Source organism: Aedes albopictus, chromosome 2, assembly GCF_035046485.1.
Source record: "Aedes albopictus strain Foshan chromosome 2, AalbF5, whole genome shotgun sequence".
NCBI classification, from domain to species: Eukaryota; Metazoa; Arthropoda; class Insecta; order Diptera; family Culicidae; genus Aedes; species Aedes albopictus.
The window spans coordinates 299,225,410-299,246,273 of record NC_085137.1 but is presented as its reverse complement, the minus strand read 5'-3'; the positions used below and the strand labels follow the sequence as shown (position 1 = coordinate 299,246,273).

The window sequence follows — 20,864 nt, the reverse complement described above, 5'->3', positions numbered from 1 at the left end:
AAACTCAGCCCACCTAGTGAAAGTCTTTCACTAACTGGGCTAAGAGCTTAGTGCAACGAGCGAAAGTTGACTGTACTGCACAATTTTACAATTAAGAGATCTCTTTATCTTTCAATGACACATTCTACCGTGACGTTACAACGTTTTGACGCCTTTTTGCTCGGATTTTTCACTATAACTCGTGAATTCAACCGTACACCCTCAAATATGTTTGCATATTCGGATTCCTTGTAAAATTTACAATAAGTATGATCTGTTGAACAGTTAGGTTTCATTGGGAAAGAATGTTTAAATGGGAATTAGTAGCGTGATCTTACAATGTTGTTACATAACGCTACTCATTCCCATTTTTAACATACTTTTCCGATAAAAACTAACTGTTCAACAAATCATACCTATTGAAAGTTTTACAAGGAATCTGAATATGCAATAATATTTGAGGGTTTACGGTCGAATTTACGAGTAATTGTGGAAAATCTGACCGAAAAGGCGTCAAAACGTTGTAACGTCACGGTAGAATGTGTCCAATACAGTCTAAGAATGCATGGATTGAATTAAAGATGATTGAGATATGATTAAAAAACATTGAAGGGGCGACCCCAAACTTTTGCACGGCAATGTAAAACTTAAAATCAAACATAAAAATCAATGGTTCTGATGATAGGTTTTTAAAATATTCAAAAACACAGCGACCGTTGTTGAAACCGAGTTTCGTTCGTAAACAGTAATTGACAATGTTCAATTTTATTTTGTTTTTATTTATATTTTTGTTTCATAAATATTCGTCTCAGACATATTTACAACATTTCAGATACATTTTCATTATAAGAATCATCACAAATTGGATCGTTCTCCTCTACTTCAACCTTTATGGCCACATCTGCCTCCTCAACATTAACTTCATGCTGTCCTTCAGTGTCCCCTTGTGTCTCTTGTCTAGCTTCCTCTGATTCTTCCTTCTCATTCATATCAACAAACTCGTTTGGGTGCATAAATTTCAGGTGCTGCGTCAAATAATTCCGCTGATCGAAAGAACGATCACAAAACGAGCACTGGAGACTTTTCTTGGGCTCTAGAGACGATGGCGTAATTGGCTTGAAGGCATCCATCGGGGTTGGATGATACTTGCCTCTATGAACTAACATTCCTTTCTTAGTGGCAAATCGAGTATCGCACAGAATACACACGAAGGGCAACACTTCGTTATGGGTCTTGATGTGGAAGTTCAGCGAAGGCCTGTGTTTGAACGTTTTTGGGCAGTAGTTGCATTTGTACTGTCCATCTGTAGAAAGCGGCTGCCGGTTTGCTGGTTTTGTATTCGATGGACGTTCCATATGACACGCTCTACGATGACGGCTAAGCGACTTTGCTTTCGAATATTTTGTGCCACAGTCTTCACAAGCATAGCTTACCTCCCCGGTGTGAGACGACACATGATCCGTTAGATGGCTTTTTCTTTTGAAAGTCGCTTCGCACAAATGGCACTTGTGAGGTCGACCGCGTTCTGAATGCTGCTCCTTGAAATGGGCATATAGCGATTGTCGTGAGACGAAGTCATGTTTGCATAATTGACATGTAGTGGACTTTGTCGATTGCGATTCACCTTTATTCAGCTCATCCATCTTTTTACTGCTAAACTTGCCACGATTAGTTTTCGATCTTGTTTTCCTTTTGGTCATTGGTTCAACCAGTGGCTCATCCATGCTTTCCTCGTCGTTCAAATCTGAAGGAAGCTCCGAAGCAGGTATTGATATGAGCCACTCATCTGTACCATGCTTAACTGTTGTGGTTGAACTGGGGTACTTGCTTCGAATGATGACATCGTTTGCTAAGCACCGTTTCCGGAACAACTGATAATCTTCCACAGCCACAGCACATTTCCAGCAAATTGAACAGGGTTGACTTTCAACTGCTTCGAACTTGATACCAGTGCAATTTGTTATTTCATCTAAGAAATACTGACGACGTTCTTCGTCATAGCTCAGTAGAGCAACCAAATTGCGACCAGAAAAACAAAGCCGGCAGTAAGCGTTTGGGTCATCGCTAGGGCTGAAATATAAAACAACCGAAATTAAGCTGGTTAGTTAATAGGAATTTCATATGAAATCCTACACAGACTCTGCTTTAGCACTCATTATTGTGAAATATATTTTTTGTGAATTAAATTCACGGCTTAAACAACACCAATATTTAATATAAAATGTTGTGTTATGACAGCTAGCCGGCGTGCAACGCGTTATACAGCGTTATCCCAAAGGCAGTTACTCTAACGATCATCACTAACACCATTACCGTGTTTGCGTTTTTCAGTATGAATATCTATCTGATGTAGGGGAAATAGGGCACAATGTTCCGCTAAAGGCTGATGGAACACATAGCGTCCGTTCCGTCGAGGTTTGCGTTTTTTTTTTGACAGTTTTCCCATAGGAAATGTGTCAAACTACTGTCACGCACACGCAAACGTACCCAGTCAACCAGTGATCGTATAGGATGTTGAATAAGATGCTTAAGTGGAGGCGTACATTTTTCATGCGCCTAAATGGAGGCATGCACGCATTGGCCTCCACTTTATCATCCTATGTAACATCTTATGCGATTGCTGGTTGCCTGGGTATGCATTGTGTGGGGCACTTAAGAAAACATGGTCAAATATATCAGAAAAATATGACTTCTTCTTCTTCTTCTTTGTGGCTCTAGGTCCCCACTGGCCTGCCTCGCTTCAACTTAGTGTTCTTTGAGCACTTCCACAGTTATTAATTGAAGGGCTTCCTTTGCCTGCCATTGCATGAATTTGTATATTTTGAGGCAAGCACAATGCTATGCCAAAGGGAGTCGAGATTTTTTTTCTGACCGGAACGGGAATCGGATCCGCTGTCTCCGGATAGGCGATCTATAGCCCTAACCACTAGGCTAACTGGAGACCCTAATGAGTATGTTTTGCATTTTTATGCACATAACTAAAGCATGGGATTTCACAGAGGTTTACAAGATATTTCATGTAATTTGCATGATTTTTATCGAGGAACTTACTTGATCCTGTTCGATGTAATATTGGTTTTTAGAGCCAACCGTTTTTTGTTTTTTATTTTTTTCGTGTGCAAAGAACTCTCATTGGTGTTAATCTATGGTTCTCTGAAGTCAAGGCATAACTTCGCTGAGGTGTTCAATTTCCCAAGTAAAAGTTTTAAGAGATCTTCTTATTGACACATGATAGAGGGATATAAGAGTGATAGGGAGAGGGTAAAATACTACCGGAAATGAAGTGAGTAGGTTATTGACTGTCAATCAAAATAATTTTATTTTTTTCGGACGCGTTCGATCTTCACACTGAGAAAAATATTATAGTAAAATTAATAATTCAACCATGTTTAATTTTGCCATGCCTAAAAATAGTTATGGCGACCATATTATCAGTGATGACTACTATGTTTGCCCTGTAATTACTATGCCTTGACGATCAAGCGCATGGTAATCAATACCATCAAACGTGGTTATCTTAATAATGATGTTCGTGATTCTCAGAACCATGTTCATGTTCCCTACTAATATTCACATGTTTAGTTTTACGTTTTACCACCACCGAAAGTATTTCTTTTTATCAGCAATTTCCGCAGACATTTTTTTTTTTTCAATGAGTTGTTTGCGACGTAGTTTGTTTCAGTAAATTATTTCATAATTACGTTAAAGCCGAAGCTCTTCTGGTGAGTATACTAATCGATTAATATTTTTGCAAGGATTTTTTAACGCTCTCAAAGTCCATCTACATCTATCAGGAATCACAGTAACGCGGGCAACGAAGTTCCCACCCAACAGGTTACAGAGTTCAAAGCTTTCAGGAATTCCGGAAGAAAATTCAAAAGCTTCGTGGCCACTACTGCCGTTTCGTAGAGATTGTCTGGAAGTAGGCTAACAAAAATCTGATTCCAAGGAGAAAAATTATGGGAACTATAAGAACGGGAAGAAGCGAAAGGTTGGTCACGATGTTTACCTGGAAATTGGCTTCTTTAGCGGTGTTGAGATAATTCCATATTCTAAATATGCATACCAAACTGAGCCGATATCCAAATTTTCTTGAATTTTGGTGCCCGGGAACCTACTTAAAAATCAATTTAAAGTTTGTATGGGAGCGATTTGATGAATCACCCCTCGTCGGATTTGGTACTGGGCGGAGCTGTCAAGCAGTTGCCCAGCTGTCAAAAGGTGATTTGAAAAAATCTCTTTAAAATAGATTTTAAATATTAAATAATGTTCTAAAAATCTGAAAAAATCACAGTGACTCAGAAAAAGGTGCTCTTTTGCAAAAAAATTGATTTGATCATTGATTTTTTCTAAATTTAAAAACCCAATTCCGTCACATCCTCCAAAACATGTTCTACCATTTACAGGTTTCATAAAACCGCTCGACCCAAAAGGACCCACCTCCGGAATCCGCTTAGTATGCATGTTGATTTCCCCTTCAGTTGGATTCGTCGCAAGACACCAGTCTCCTGGAACTCCCAAACGGCATGAAACTGACCACTTCCTTTATCACCGCGCATCGCCCAGTTCAGCATCTAAAATTCCCGAACGACGTCGTCATATCGCAGATGGACATTCTCCAGAAACTTCGGCAGAACCACCATTTTCACCAACACATTCCAGCAGAACGAAACCAAACGACTTGAAAAAGGTTATTTCAGACGCTCCCGGAAGATATTCATTTAATTCAAGATTTAATTGGGGAATAATTGTATATACATTTAATTTATTTAGCAATAAATATAATTTATTTATTTATTTTTGCTCTTTTCTTAAATGTAAACTACAAAGACGACAGGACAAGTACCATATGACATAGTCAAATGTACTATGCTGTTTCTCACGCACATAGTAAAATGAACTATGTAGAGAGGTTCAATGCTACCATGAAATGTAAATAAAAAACAACATGGTAAATTGAACCCTGCACATGGTAGTTTCAAGAATGAATTATTGTCTACCAAAATCAAGTGGTAAAAGTTTTTAATTTCACCCTCGATTTTGTCAGCGTTACTATGCCAGTTTTTTCAGTGCAAGATCAATTCTATACCTAGAGGAGCCCCTAAAATTCGACGAGGAAAGATCAGCGACATTGCTAGCTGCAATTTTGCAACTTATCGCAGATAATGAGAAGAAGTTCTGGAAAGACCCTCTGACAGCTAAAAGCAGATTGAAACAGTTTACACGTTTTAAACGTTATACACGTTTGCTGCTTTGTAATCAGTATTATTTTGAATAACTCCACACATCAAATGAAATAAATACATATATCCATCGTCTAAATTTGGCGTTTTTTTTTCGGCTTTCAGTCACAGAAAAAGCGTTGATTGTTTCAAATCATTGCGTACGTTTCGATCCTGTGGTTTTGATCTTCATCAGGGTTCCCCAACCACAGGATCGAAACGTAGGCAATGATTTGAAATAATCAACGCTTTTTCTGTGACTGAAAGCCGAAAAAACACCAAGTTTCCGTAAAACCCAGTCAGTCCACATCGTCTAAATGTTCTAAAGATCAACTTTTATCATGGTTAACTAGATGGGACTGATATGCGATTCCTTTTCATATGGGACAAACTGACTTGAAATTTTTATTTCATACTAGCTGTCCCGGCAAACTTTGTCTTGCCAAGCTGTGGTGGTTTGACAGCTGTTGAGGACATCGCTGCAACGCACTCTAGATTGATTTCATTTCTATCACGCCAAATTTCTTCCCGCCTTTACATTTTTACATTCTTTATTTTTCTTAAATGATTTCCATAACTTTTTATGTATATAAACACAGCCACCACGAATACGAACCGAACCATGCAAGAGTCATCCTGATCGGTTCACCCGTTCGTGAGTTTTGTTGCCTCAAAGGGACTTCAAACTCATTTATATATATACTAGCTATACCCGGCAAACTTTGTCTTGCCTACTGCGGTTTTTGACGTTTCAAGTACCTAACCAAGCCCAAGTCCCCGTTCAAAATGTATAAAAACCCGATTTTCAAAAACTCTCAATTTTCCCATGTTTTTTGCCTCATAAACCTTCCTTGGGTGAAAACTAACAGAACAAAACTTAGACGACCCAAATCGGACCATCCGTTCGCAAGTGATGCGCGGATAGATATATATATATATATATATATATATATATATATATATATATATATATATATATATATATATATATATATATATATATATATATATATATATATATATATATATATATATAGATAATTTCTGAACAAACTAGTTGCTTTTATTTTGCCTATATGAAAAGCAGTAGAAATAAGAACCATTGGTGAAGAAATCTCGTGGAAAATGCAAATGGTACTGATATGCGGTTCAGGGCAGTGAACTCCCTAGAAGAACTACTGGAGAAATACTTCCCCCGAGTAGGTGGAAACATCTAATGAATGGCATATTCAGTTATTACTGAGTGAATTACTGAAGAACAAAAACTGTTATTGGTTTGATTTATATAAGAGGTAAAAGATCAGAAATAATAGCAAAATCTAGTATGGTGAATTGCTCAATAATAGCTCGTTAAGATATTACAAGATCAAAACAATAGCAGACAAGATGTGTCGAACTTTTTCTTGAAAAAAAATAAAAAGAAAATGCCAACATCCAGCATTGAACTTACGACCTTAGGATTCAACGGCGGCGATGCTTACCACTCATGAGAACAAGAGCATGAGGTTCTTCGTTTCCACAGCTCAGAAAGGGGCGCATGGCATTTCAATAACATTGAGCCATCTCTATGGGTGTATGTGTTCCTTTCCGGGCAGAAAAGCTAAATTTGTTTTATGTAGAAATTTTCAGATATTTCGACAAGAACAAAAACTGATATCATATCACTTTGAGTTATTCGTGAGATATTCTTTAAATTTTTGAATAACACTTCAAAATCACATCGAGCTATGACAGCAAAATTTGTTCGATTTGAGATATGATTTAGATATTCTCGTATGCCCGGGTTATATAATAAAATTAATAAAAAGAAAACCTCCAAGACATGTACAAAATCCTGTATTTAAAATGCAAGCGCCACGTAGCGGTTTAATTACATAACACATTTTCCACAACTTGAGAACCACTTGACAACTTCGCTGAACTTTCTAGGACGTCAGAACAATGAGATCTAACATATCAAAAAGCCCTATACATAATGCATACTAGCACAACGCAGTAGTGGAATTTTCTGAACTAAATGTTACAACATTTAAGAACTTCAAGTATTCTGAACAACTTTGATGATCTTTTAGGTGATCAGGATCATGAGAAGAAACATCTAAACAAATACACACTCCCACTATGTGTGAAATTGCGTAATGCGTTCCACGCTTTTCACCATTTGAGAGTCATTAGCTTTCTAAGCTGAAACTATTTATTATTTATACATTGCATGTTCAAAACTATAACTAAGTTTGTGATAATGTTGATATAAATATGATCAACTTGCATGTTAATTTATTTTTAACTGATTTTGTTATTATGGTATAATAAAAACTTGTCTTCGTACCGATTTCATCATATAAATCTAAATATAACGAATTTAGCTGTATCTATCAAACGTTGATATAGAATGTTATGTTTTTGTTATGCCTTCTTGATCAGGAAGGGTTTGAATGAAGTACGAAGGCAATGGTTTCATCATTCTCTTCGAAGCAAAAATGGAAGGAGATGGAGGCGCATGGTATGTAATAAATCCATGCCACGGTATGATCACCTTTCTTCAGCTTATTCCTATTCCTAAACAGACGAGTTAAGCTCTAATTGTTTTCGTTATTTTTGTTATCATGTATGCTCTGCTCATGCCAACGAAAAATACTAAAATTAGAAACAAAACAAATTAGCGCTTATTAATTTTGTTTTCGATAGGATGAAAATGGGAACACTATGCTGAAGATGGGTTCCGTTCTACCCACCCAAATGTTAAAAAATCTCTGGATATCTTATTAAAAATGGAATGTTGGTGTTCCTCGTTATTTCTTGTGCATTAAATGTGAGTAGTGAAAGTTGTTCGTCGTTACCTTGTACCCGAGGAGTAGAAACGAAATTGGGATGTATGCTTGGTGTCGAGCATTTCTACATTAGTAGGGGTAGGCGGGGCAATATGGACACCCTAAGGTTTTTGCCAACTTTACCTGGCAAGATGTCAAAAAAGTTTAGTTTTTTTTATACAAGTATCCTTTTAAAGTCTATTTAGCATCTATTGCATAAGAATGCTCACGAAGAAAAATGATTTATCCACTTCAAAAAATGTTTTGAAAAATGTTAGTTTTTCATGACCGTCTTCAAGCATACGGGGCAGAATGGACACCCCCATGGGGCAATATGGACACCATGAGACTTTTCCGAATTTCGTACATTTTTTACACCTATAAAGCCATTTCATTACAAAACAACTGTTATGGATGAATAATACGCCGAAGTAGTTCATTTTTGTTCAGTTAATTTAAATTCAGGCTGTTTTGGATAAAGCTTCGTTTTTGTCGACATGTACAGCTGTGCCTAGAACAACTATTTTCCACTGCTGTCGTTTTTTGACCAATTTGTTTCACCCTATGTCTACTATAGTGAACATTTAACTGAAAATATACTGAAATCAAAGAATTTGGTTGATTTGTGATTTAGGTTATATTTTTCCCCTGCCGCTTCTTTCAAAAAGTTAAGCGTCGCATTCAGTTCATTTCTGTGTGGAATAGACTAAAGGTTTCTGCTCCCTAGTGGGGTGGAGACGCGGAACCGGCACAATTTTTTTTTTCAATCAATTTATTTATGTTTATTTGCTCTTTTGGTTTAACAATAATTTTATACATACAGTGTAAGTGATACCGCTGTAGAAGCTATTCAGACTTGAGTCCTTTCATCTTAGTTATTGCTAACTTGTTTGTTTCGATTTTTTTTTTGAATAAATGTTTGTGCTGTGTAAACAATATTATGTTTTAATTTGTTGCCTTAACCTAATCTATCCTAAACCTAATCAAACTATATACATTATTTACAAAGGAACCCCATCTTACTGGTAGATGTTCCTAATGATTTGCCATTCTGAATGAATAGACCTGACTTGATGTTTTGATGCTATGTTTTCTAGCCTACTAGCCTTCACAGTACCAGGTGCCAACATCAAAAGTTTAAAAATCTGTAACTTTGTCAAATTTCATCCGATTTTGATGAAAATTTTACAGAAAATCACAAATGAGTTGAATTTTAGACATATGCTATGGAACCATAAAAGTTCACCGTTGTTCCAGATTTAGGCCGAAAAAACCTGGGGTACCCTAGGTACCAAAACAGGGACTTTTTGAGAAAAACACTCGAAAACGTGTTGAAATTCGCAACAAATCAATTAATTTTAAATCTTTATTCAAGCACACCTGTACATGCACAGTTCTGCGACAGTAGAACATGTTCCGGCCGCGTAGCAAGTCGGAACCGGTTCCGTTAGGGACCCAAAGGGGACACTTTCTGAATTTCACAGAACCACATCGTTCGACGGCTTAAATTTCATGATGTTTTATCTAGAAGCCAATAGCCATAGTGCCAATGATCAAAAAAAGTTTTGACCACTTCCGGATATTCCGGAACCGGTTCCGGTAAGAACCAAAAGAGGACACTTTCTGAATTTCAAAGAACAACATCGTTCGACGGTTCAAAATTCATGATTTTTCATCTGGATGTCAATAGACATGGTGCCGATGACCAATAATTGATCTGGCCACTTCCTGGATATTCCGGAACCGGTTCCGGTAGGGACCCAAAGGGGACACTTTCTGAGTTTCACAGAACCACATCGTTCGACGGCTCAAAATTCATGATTTTTCATCTGGATGTCAATAGGCATAGTGCCGATGTTCGACAATGGTTCTGGCCACTTCCGGATATTCCGGAATCAAATTTCATGATTTATTTTATCTAGAAGCCAATAGTCTTGCTTCTGGTCACTTCCAGATATCCCGGAATCGGTGCCGGTAGGGACCCAAGAGCTACACTTTCTGTATTTCACAGAACCACATCGTTCGACTCAAAGTTCATGATTTTTCATCTGGATATCAATATACATAGTGCCGACTGCGGACAATGGATCTGGCCACTTCCGGATATTCCAGGAACGGTTTCGGTAGGAACCTAAAGAGGACACTATCAGAATTCCACGTAAGCCTCTCGTTCGATGTTGTCAAAATTCATGATTTTTTATCTAGTAGCTAACAGTCGTAGAGCCAATGATCAAACATGGTTTTGGCCACTACCGGATGTTCCAGAACCGGTGCCAGTAGGGATCCAAAAGGAACACTTTCAGATTTTTACGTAACCTCATCATTCAACGGTTCAAAATTCATGATTTATCATCTGAGTATCAATAGGCATAGCATAGCACGATGGCCAATAATTGATTTGACCCCTTCCGAATATTGCAGAAACTAAGCCAAACTCAAACGAATCTGAAGGGGATTTCCAGCAAGAATACAAAGAGATATTCATAGAAGGAGCTTTAGAGAAATTCTAACGGAATCCCTATAAAAAATCTCAGCCTGAATTTCTATTGGGATTCATAGTTACAGTAGAGACTGCTGCATGAATCCCATATAATATATAACATGAATTCCAGCCAGAATTTTAAGAGATTAACTCTAAGAGGAATTCCTGGAGGAATTCTTGGGAAAATCTCTGCAGGTATCACATGAGGATTTTTAGGAGAAGAAGGCAGACATTCTTGCGATTTTCCAAGCGGAATTGGTGTTGAATTTTTTTGGAAAATGTCTGTAAAAATCACAGAAATAATTTCCCTTGAAGAAATACTGAAGGCATTCTTATAGAAATACGTGAAGAAATGTCAAGGAGATCTCTTGAAGGAATCCATGGAAAAATTTAAAAAAAATCCACTTGACGTGTCTCCATAAATGCCTGATGGGAGATTCTTTATGAGAGTGCTCCTCCAGAGGCTTCTCCAAATATTCCTATACAAATTCGTACTGTGATTGTAAAATTGTTCCTGTGATTGTTCCCAAAGAATTCTATCAGGTCATCTAAGTGCATTTCACCAGAAAATCCTGAATAAATACCAGCAGCATTCCTGCAGAAATTTGCCATGATGATTTCCGCAAGAATACTTAATTATCAAGTGGTTCACTAATCAAGCTAGAATCTAAAATTAAAAAAAATCTGGATGATACTTATTACAATTTTTTTTAAATATCTGCAAAAATCATAAGATGCTTTATTTTGTAGGAATCTCATCTATAATTACATGGGGAATTACAGCAACAATATCTGGAGGAGTTCTAGTATCGCTCAAGGAATTTGTCCAATATTTCTCATGTGTTTGCAGGGATTTATCAAAGGACTCCGCCAGGAAATCTTTTTGGGATTTCTCCATATTGAGATGCAGGCTCCGTTTCACTTAAAGCGATATTCCAATAAGAAAAAAAACAACATAAGGAGGTAAATTTCATCACAAAGAATAACTTAGTAGAACGCATGAAAATTCCTAAAAAAAATCCCTAGGAAATGTTATAACAAAAAACTAATAATTTCAAGGCATCATCCACAAAAAACGACACAATTCTGGAAATTAGGCACTCGGTGGCCATATCCAATAACTCCTAAACGGTCTAAAACTGTTGATAACACCGTTCAACACTAAATTTTTTTATGGGATGAGAAAAAAATAACAGGGGTTTGGGACCCTAGAAGTGTCATAATGAAAGAATTTTTAAAAAATATTGGACCGGGCCTTCACAGTTCAAAACCGAAGTTTGTATGGAGAACTTGGGGTGTTCAATTGATATGTGCATTAGAACGCGCTGTGCATATATTTATGCGTTAGACAATAACTAAACTAACTCAAACACCGAAAACGCCTAAAAATATGCACGGCACGTTCTAATGCACATATCAATTGAACACCCCAAGTTCTTCATACAAACTTCGGTTTTGAACTGTGAGGCCTTCAAAAAATCTTTCACTATGACACTTCTAGGGTCCCAAACCCCTGTTATTTTTTTTCTCATCCCATAACACCAATTTTTGTAAAATTTTGTCGAGCAGTGTTATCAGTACCTGGTGCAGTTTCAGCATAATCCATACAGTAGAACTTCCGAATTATTGAACGATTTGTCATATTTATTGTAAACAAAATACATTCGCATTATAGGGTTTAAGATTCTTCAAATAAAGGATCTTATTTTGGGCACTTTCTGCAATAACTAAGTCAATTTCAAAAACTGCGCTGCGTGGCTCTTGTGTGACACATGTGCTGCTTAGGATGACTAATGAATGGAAGAAAAGTCATACATTTTGAGCTGTTGCACGATGGGGTTACGTAAAATTCTTAAAGTGTCCTCTTGGATCCCTAGCGGAACTGATTCCGCAACATCCGGAAGTGGCCAGAACCATTTTTGATCATTGGCTCTACGACTACGACGAAAATCATGAATTTTGATTAAACGAACGAGGGGGTTACGCGAATTTTTGATAGTGTTCTATTTGGGCTCTTTTTGGAACCCCAGAATATTCTGAAGTGCCCAGATCCATTGTCCGCCATTGGCACTATATTTATTACCATCAAGATGAATAATCAAGTATTTTGAGCCGTCGAACGATGTGGTTTTGTGAAATACAGAAAATGCCCCTTTTGGGTCCCTACCGAAACCGGTTGCGGAATATGCGGAAGTGGTCCGAACCATATTTGATCATTGGCGCTATGACTATTGGTTTCTAGATAAAACATCACGAAATTTGAGCCGTCGAACGATGTGGCTCTGTGAAACTCAGAAAGTGTCCCCTTTGGGTCCCTACCGGAACCGGTTCCGGAATATCCAGGAAGTGGCCAGATCAATTATTGGCCATCGGCACCATGTCTATTGACATCCAGATGAAAAATCATGAATTTTGAACCATCGAACGATGTTGTTCTTTGAAATTCAGAAAGTGTCCTCTTTTGGTTCTTACCGGAACCGGTTCCGGAATATCCGGAAGTGGTCAAAACTTTTTTTGATCATTGGCACTATGGCTATTGGCTTCTAGAAAAAAAATCATGAAATTTAAGCCGTCGAACGATGTGGATCTGTGAAATTCAGAAAGTGTCCGCTTTGGGTCCCTACCGGAACCGGTTCCGGCCTGCTACGCAGCCGGAACATGTTCTACTGTCGCAGAACCGTGCATGTACAGGTGTGCTTGAATAAAGATTTAAAATTAATTGATTTGTTGCGAATTTCAACACGTTTTCGAGTGTTTTTCTCAAAAAGTCCCTGTTTTGGTACCTAGGGTACCCCAGGTTTTTTCGGCCTAAATCCGGAACAACGTTGAACTTTTATGGTTCCATAGCATATGTCTAAAATTCAACTCATTTGTGATTTTCTGTAAAATTTTCATCAAAATCGGATGAAATTTGACCAAGTTACAGATTTTTAAACTTTTGATGTTGGCACCTGGTACTGTGAAGGCTAGTAATTGGATCGAGACCAGCCAGCCGATGGACCTCAGTTGTTCTTGTGTGTGTTGGGAGCCTGAGTATCATTTTTAGGTACTTATTTTGTACCACCTGTAGCTTTTTGATGTGTGTTCTGGCACAGCCCATCCACACCGGTGAACCATACATCAGCATCGGGAATACCACCTGTTTGTATACGGCGAGCTTGTTTATTACGGAGACCGGAACCGGCACCGTTATTGACCCTAATATAGTTGAGAGTTCTCAAACTATGTACATTAAGAATGCTGTGCTATGGTCCCAAGCACCATTCATTGGTTCTCTGTGCAATTTCGATTGCACCGGTCAATCACGGAGTAGCAACTACGAATTGTGCGGGCATCTATGCTCATGCTCATGCCTTATCACCGAGCTGTAGAAACACAACGTATGGCCATAATCTACCATATTCAATTTTATATCAACACTTTCAGTTTCTCATGTTTCTTACCAAAGGAAATCAAAAATAAAAGTCAGTTCATTTTAGCCTTTATTATCACGTTATTCGTTTTCTAAAAGATTCTTACACGTTTGTTTTATTTCAACCACATCATTATTAGGAATAGCCCACTTCGTCATCGTTGTCCTCAACTTCAAACTTTATCGTCACAGCTTCCGGTTCAGTATTCACATCAGTCTGCTTTTCAATTGGATCCTCAACCGCCATCCCGCTCTCTGCTTCCTGGTTATTCTGCCCTTCAGATTCTTTGGGATGCATGAACCTCATGTGCTGTAGCAAATAACGTTGCTCTCCAAAGTTCCGAGTACACAGCGTACACTTGACTCTCTTTATCGGCTCCAGTGATGCTGGTGACACTGTCCTGAAAGCATTTACTGTATCTGGATGGTGCTTACCTCGGTGTATTAGTAGCCCATTATTGCTGACGAAACGAGCATCGCATTGCTCGCAGACAAAAGGTAGCAAATCATAATGCGATTTGACGTGGAAATTCAGTGATGGCCTGTGCTTGAATGATTTTGGACAGTAGTTGCATTTAAACTGACCTTCTGACTGAGCTGGCTGACTTTTGGATGGTTTGATTTTCAAAGGGAACTCTTTATGGCAATTCTTGCGATGACGCATCAGTGGTTTAGCCCTGAGAAATTTTTCCCCACAAAATTTACAGGCATATCGGACCTCACCAGTATGTGAAGACACATGATCGTCTAAATGGCTCTTCCGCTTAAAGGTTGCTTGGCACAAATCACACTTAAAAGGTCGACCATGCTCGGAATGTTGCTCTTTAAAATGAACATACAATGATTGCCGTGTGCCAAATTCATTTCTACACAAGTGGCATGAGACAGACCTGGCGATTTGTGAGTCATCCGCATTCAAGCCATTTATCTTTTCGGAAGTAAGTTCCTCATGATTACTTTCTGAGCTTGATTGCGGTTTGATCATGGGTTCCAACAAGGAATCGTTCTCATCAGAGATCAAATCTGCTGTATGCTCAGATACTGGTATTGAGATGAGCCACTCAACATTTCCATGTTTGACGACGGTGTTGGAATATTTGCTTTGGATAATGGCGTCGTTCGCCAAGCACCGTTTCCGGAATAATTGAAAGTCCTCCACGGCCACAGCACACCTCCAGCAAATGGAACTGGGTCGATTTTCATTTGCTTCAATTTTGACTCCCGTGCAGTTTGAAATTTCATCCAACCATTGCTGACGGTGTTGGGCATCGTACCCAAAAAGAGAAACCAAGTTACGATCGGAAAAACAGAGCCGACAGTAGCCGTTTGGATCATCACTAGGGCTGAAATAAGACAAAATTATTAAATATGCGGCAACATGAATCAGGTAATCCCATTGAACATACATCGATTTGCCTTCTGTATCCATGATTAAGGTAAAACAATTTTGATAATTTCGATTCAAAACTTATAAACACTAACTGGGTGCTGCTTTATTCCGTACTTGTTAGGAAGTTAGGAAACTACCTCCAGTGACAGCTGCATGTTATTACCTGCACAAAACATAACAGAATTAAGATGCATTATTTGCGTTACACGTGTTTAGATTTTTGAACGCAGAGCTTAAATTACGTAACGGAAAGTAACGAAATTCGTATTTCCTCCCTCAGTTCAGACCAATAATATTGTCTATCTGGTTGGAATCGAGACCGACATTCAATAAAAAATTGCCATTTTCTTGGTCCACAAGTGCAACTGTTTCGCATCTAGTGCGCTGTGTTGCTGACAACAACGGGAAGGATGTGCACTAATTTTGACATGATTAAAAAACGTCGCGAGTGGGGTCGCGTCGCGACTTGATTGTGCGAAGTCCGGTTTGGTGGCGGCCCGACAATAAATAATGCATCAGAAGAATAAAATGATATCAGGCCAAACATTTCCATAGGTCCTATCTGCATTTGAGAGGCTCTCTTTGTTCACTTTCTCTTTCAATTATTACAAAGTAATGGCACACTTTTCAACTATTTTTCCAGTACAAATAAAAAAAAAACGATTGTTTTGACCATCGTTCCATGCAAGGAGACAATCATAATACAAATAAACAGCTGAGATATTAACGAAAGAGAGGGAAACCAAAGAGAGCCTCTCTTCTGCAGATAGGACCTTTAGACATGTTTGGCCTGATATAAGCAATTTTGGTTTATGTTTATCAACATTAGAGCGTTATTTTTCAATCATGATTGTAAACATGAATTATGACCAGTGATTAATCAAAACTGCTAATATCGAATTCTACTGCATGGATTGGGCTGGAACATTGAACGTTTGTATGCTTGCATGTGATGAACAATTTAGAAAAAAAAATATATTTTTTACCGAAAGACCACCTTTTTCAGAGCCACTATGATTTTTTTCCAGATTTTTAGAACTTTATTTTGATATTTAAAATCAATTTCAAAGCTTGTTTCAAAGAGATTTTTTCAAATCACTTTTTGACAGCTGGGCAACTATTTGACAGCTGCGCCCAGTACAAAATCCGACGAGGGGTGATTCATCAAATTTCTCCCATACAAACTTCAAATCAATTTTAAAATATGTTCCCGGGAACCAAAATTTATGAAAATTTGAATTTCGGTTCAGTTTGGCATGCAGATTCAGCATATGGGTTTATCTCTACACCACTATAGAAGCCAATTGACTAAGTATTTAGTTAGATCAGTCCACTGGAACTGGAACTAGAGATTTGCATCGTCAAAGTTTCTAGGGTAATGATGATGAAAGAGACCGAATATAGCAAAACATGGTGTTGCGTTTCATTTTAATTACTGGGCTTTCTCAATTAGTGATCAAAGAATCATGCCAATCGGTTCATCCGTTCGTGAGTTTTGTTGCCTCAAAAGAACTTCAAACTCATTTATATATATATAGACTAGCTGTCCCGGCAAACTTTGTCTTGCCAAAAGGTTGTGGTTTGACAACTGATAAGGTCATTTTTCCAGCGCACTCTAGATTGGTTGCATAGGCCCCGCGGAACCTGTCACGGGGTTTTAGATGGGTCAGCTTATGAAAATCTGGCTATCGCAGTTGTGTTTCACTGTTCGCAACAAAAAAATCGCTGAAAATCTATGGTTCAAACACAATAACACACGAAATAATCACTTTAAACTATTTTGGCATCCCCCTGACCCCAGTACAATCCGGAATATCCCCGGAATGGTTCTGGATATTGCATGGCCACTTGAGTATAATAAACATGCACCATTTTGAAAAAGAGTTGTCGAGGATAGGGTACGTGAAGGTTAATGGTGAAACTAGAAAGAAGAGCCTATGAAAGAAGGAAACATTCTGAATTTCTGAAATATTGGAATAACTTTCTAATACAGATAGTTCGGCCAAATGACCCTTTCGGCTAAACAGCGTTCGGCCAAACGGCATTACAAATGGCATTCATGTGCAATCTGGAAAAAGTGAAAGTGCTTTGTTTTCTCGTATACCTACCTGGTACAAGCAGAGAAGTTCAGTGGGATCAGTAGTACTCCACAAAAACAAATGAAATTCGACGATGATTCTGAAATTTTTGTATGGACGAAAGCCTACAGTGAGGGAGGGGGGGGGTGGTTCTGAGATGACCAAAATTGAGTCTACGTAGTTTATGGACAGCGCCTGAGGTAGGAACTTGTGAAGATCAGAGCTATGTTGGACGCTCTCCTTATCGACTCACCGTTTTGCAGTCCAAGTTCAAGGACCACCAATTGAACCATTAGAAAAAACAATTTGACTAACAGCAACATTTTTATTCATTGGTGCAGAAAAATTGCATAACCTTTTGTTCACCTTTTTTTAGGAATGCTTTGAGTTGTTCCAATTCGTGGGAAGAAAAGGGTTAAAATTATCATATCGCAAAAAGCAACATGAAAATAAAAGTGAAAAATAGAGATGATCAACAATGTGAATTAAATATGTAGAATTGTTAAAAACGAAATTAATGTGTTATTTTTCAATATTCTTAGGTTGACTATACAAATTTTAAAAAATACATCGAAAATTCAAAATCATTTAAATCAACTCTAATTTACATTCGTTTCAATTTGTCTGCTTAATATTTCTGACTGGGCAAATTAAATTTTACATTTTTTATAACATTTTCTTGTTTTCGAATCATGAATCATAATAAGGCTTAAACTGAGCATTTCTATTGGATTCTCATTATGTTAGCTGCGTTACGCTCCAGCAGCAACCGGTTTTGAGCATCATCGCCGTTTCTTCTTTGAACAGGTAGATTTATTCTAATTATGTGTGGCACGTACAGGTGTTTGGCTACTGTTCAGTCGGGCTCTATAGAATAGAAAATCGAAGCAGGTAGTTCGTTGTGTTGAATTAAAACGCAGTGTTTCGATTTTAAATAATCTACAGAACAATTTTGAAAATTATTTGCCATTTTAGAACATGGATCCCATAGAATACACCGTGATTGAAAGTATACCAATAACCCCACTGGTGTTCCCCAACAATACCAGCGAGCAAGGGAAGCTCCCATATGAAGTGGACATCAAAGAAGTCATACGAAACAACATAGTTTTCAAAGTTCATTCACTGGTTTACACATGTAGTGATTGCGATCGTAAATTTAACAACACCGGTAATTTTGAGCGCCACGTGCAAACTCACCGAAACCGCCAACAATCGTTTCCTTGCGATGGATGCCACAAACATTTTTCCTCATACGAGAAGTATCTACAACACCGGGAGAGTCACAACAACATGACATGTGCCAAATGCCAGGAGACGTTCAAAACTGCATCTCATCTTGCGCTGCATAGGCGAAAACATCACACACAGGACCGTCCTTTTAGGTGTAGTAAGTGTGACAAAAGCTTCCAAACCGTTTGGAATCTCAAGCAACATGATCGATCACACCAGGCCGCAGCTCACTGTTGCGAATTTTGCCCTAAGGCTTACAAACGAAAAGAGGACCTACTGAAGCATTATGAAACTCATTAAATTATGAGAGAGGGTGATCGTAATCTGCTAAGTATACATTTAGAAACTTCAACAACTGTGGAAACATAGGGGCTTTCGGATGACATCTACGTTTTAGCATAGCAATTCATCTTGTACCGACTTTTCGAACCCTCTAAGCAGAATACCCTCTTTGAATGAGTGTAAACAGTTTCGTACTTTTTAATTCCACCCTATTTTGCTTATCCTTTGACAGATACGCGTAATTCGACTACCACTTGTAATCTTCTCAGTGTCAGTTATCCAGTGGATAACGCGTATCTGTCAAAGGTTAAGCAAAATAGGGCGGAATTAAAAGGTACGAAACTGATTACACGCATTCGAATAGCAATTCAAATTTGTAGGAAAATTTGTATGGGAACCTAATTTGTTAAGGCGAATGAGGAAATTAGAACAAAAATATTACTGTTAATGACCAAAAACGTAGTGAATTATCATGTACTTACCGTTTCAATCCAAGAAATAACAAATAATAAATTAACCATTACAACTCAATTAGTCAGTCATACTAACTTTTTTTCGTTTTCATTCCCCGAGCAGAGGTCAAGTACTGCCGATCAAAATGTGATATTGGTTTGTTTGAGGTAAGAGGTAAAAGTACTGGAAATAATAGCAAAAATTTACTCTTGAACCATCTAACCAATAGCAAAGTTTGATATTTAAAGATCAATCAAATAGCTCACTGCTATTGGTTAGATCTTACCAAGAGCTAAATGTGCTATGATGATGATGTTCCAAGAGTAAAATTGAGATATTATTTTCAGTACTTTTACCTATTATCTCAAACAAACAAATATCACTTTTTGATCTCCGTATCAAAATATGCTATTATTGAGCTATTTTACTCTGCTCGGGTCATTTCCGTCTATAAACTGTTCCAGAGCTAAAAGTTTCACACCTTCACATAGCGAGAATGTAAATATTTTCTCTACAAATTACTATGTTTATCTTTTTGTATTGTTTTGTATAGTTAAGTTTGGTTGGGAAAGATGTGAGGCCACCTTTGAGTTCGATAGGTTTAAAAAAAAACCCCCCATGACGAAGAGAACAATACAACCGATAATACGTAAGTTCTCCTATATATTAATGAGGAGTGCGATTTAAATGCGTTCTTTGATGATGTTGTAGCTACTAGAGTAGCCTAGGAGTACCCAGGATCAACTAACCATCTAGGACACTTGGGTAAATGCTACGGTCAAATAAAGGAAAAACATCGTTTTTCCATAGTAAATAGATTGAGAACCACTGAGCTTTTTACATTTCATCCAATCTCTTCCAGTTCTGGAGATTTTTTTGTAGAATGTTCCCACAGATTAAAAACCACTAAATTTCGCAATTCGTGCAAGTGGAGTGCCCCATATAAATTAATCTGCGACTTCGGCTCCCAAAGGTTCCCGAATAGCTACTCCGGTGTAGGCGGACGGATAGTCTTCCGCTCTCGGGACCATGTCTCCACGTGGACATTTGTGCTGCCACGACGCCATAGACATTCTACGGCAACCCCGTAGAATCGGTTGAGAATCACTGATCAGTTTTGCGTCTCTCGCCGCTGTGCTTGCTCACCGATAGTACATATTTCAATATGCGATCGGTCATTCCGTATACGTGTCGTGAAATACTCATGTAATATTCAATGTATGTAGAATAAAGTTATTTTTTAATTTGTTTCGTTTACACCTGGAGTTATTCACCCTCATTCTTGTTTTCAATCGAATCCACTTTCGAACTTTCCCGTTTACACCAGCAAAATCAAATGGGCTACGGATTCGAACGAACCAAATACGTTCGAAAGCGGATACGCCCGTAAACAAGAATGAGGCTGATTATAACATTACCATAATTCTCGGCCAACCCGACCTCAAAAACAGCTTCCAATCGCCCATTCCCGTAATTTTGGATCCAGCGCGGCTGACCAGTGGCCACGGACTGTCGATCGCGGC

The 20,864-nt window shown here is 38.1% G+C and overlaps 3 protein-coding genes across 4 annotated transcripts; 1 reads left to right on the top strand and 2 right to left on the bottom strand.

Annotated features, from left to right (window-relative positions):
- Positions 1-737: 737 nt before the first annotated feature.
- LOC109430641 (zinc finger protein 37) lies at positions 738-2,230 on the bottom strand. The gene is made up of 2 exons (XM_019706736.3): positions 2,113-2,230; positions 738-2,049 (listed from the first exon to the last, which is right to left on the bottom strand). Exons 1-2 carry the CDS (start codon positions 2,133-2,135, stop codon positions 798-800), a joined length of 1,275 nt encoding a protein of 424 aa, XP_019562281.3. The 5' UTR covers positions 2,136-2,230; the 3' UTR covers positions 738-797.
- An 11,728-nt stretch (positions 2,231-13,958) lies between these two features.
- LOC109423810 (zinc finger protein ZFP2-like) lies at positions 13,959-15,472 on the bottom strand. Its single transcript, XM_019698844.3, has 2 exons — positions 15,312-15,472; positions 13,959-15,248 (listed from the first exon to the last, which is right to left on the bottom strand). The coding sequence occupies exons 1-2, from the start codon at positions 15,332-15,334 to the stop codon at positions 14,042-14,044; spliced, it is 1,230 nt and encodes a 409-aa protein (XP_019554389.3). The 5' UTR covers positions 15,335-15,472; the 3' UTR covers positions 13,959-14,041.
- A 2,465-nt stretch (positions 15,473-17,937) lies between these two features.
- Positions 17,938-19,814, top strand: LOC115269752 (zinc finger protein 551). 2 transcript variants are annotated; one of them, XM_029878562.2, is made up of 2 exons: positions 17,938-18,264; positions 18,349-19,814. In XM_029878562.2, exon 2 carries the CDS (start codon positions 18,352-18,354, stop codon positions 18,904-18,906), a length of 555 nt encoding a protein of 184 aa, XP_029734422.1. In that variant the 5' UTR covers positions 17,938-18,264; positions 18,349-18,351; the 3' UTR covers positions 18,907-19,814. The 2 variants fall into 2 exon arrangements, with proteins under 2 accessions (XP_029734422.1, XP_062704802.1); XM_062848818.1 differs by having other exon boundaries at positions 17,939-18,264; positions 18,319-19,814.
- Positions 19,815-20,864: the final 1,050 nt, after the last annotated feature.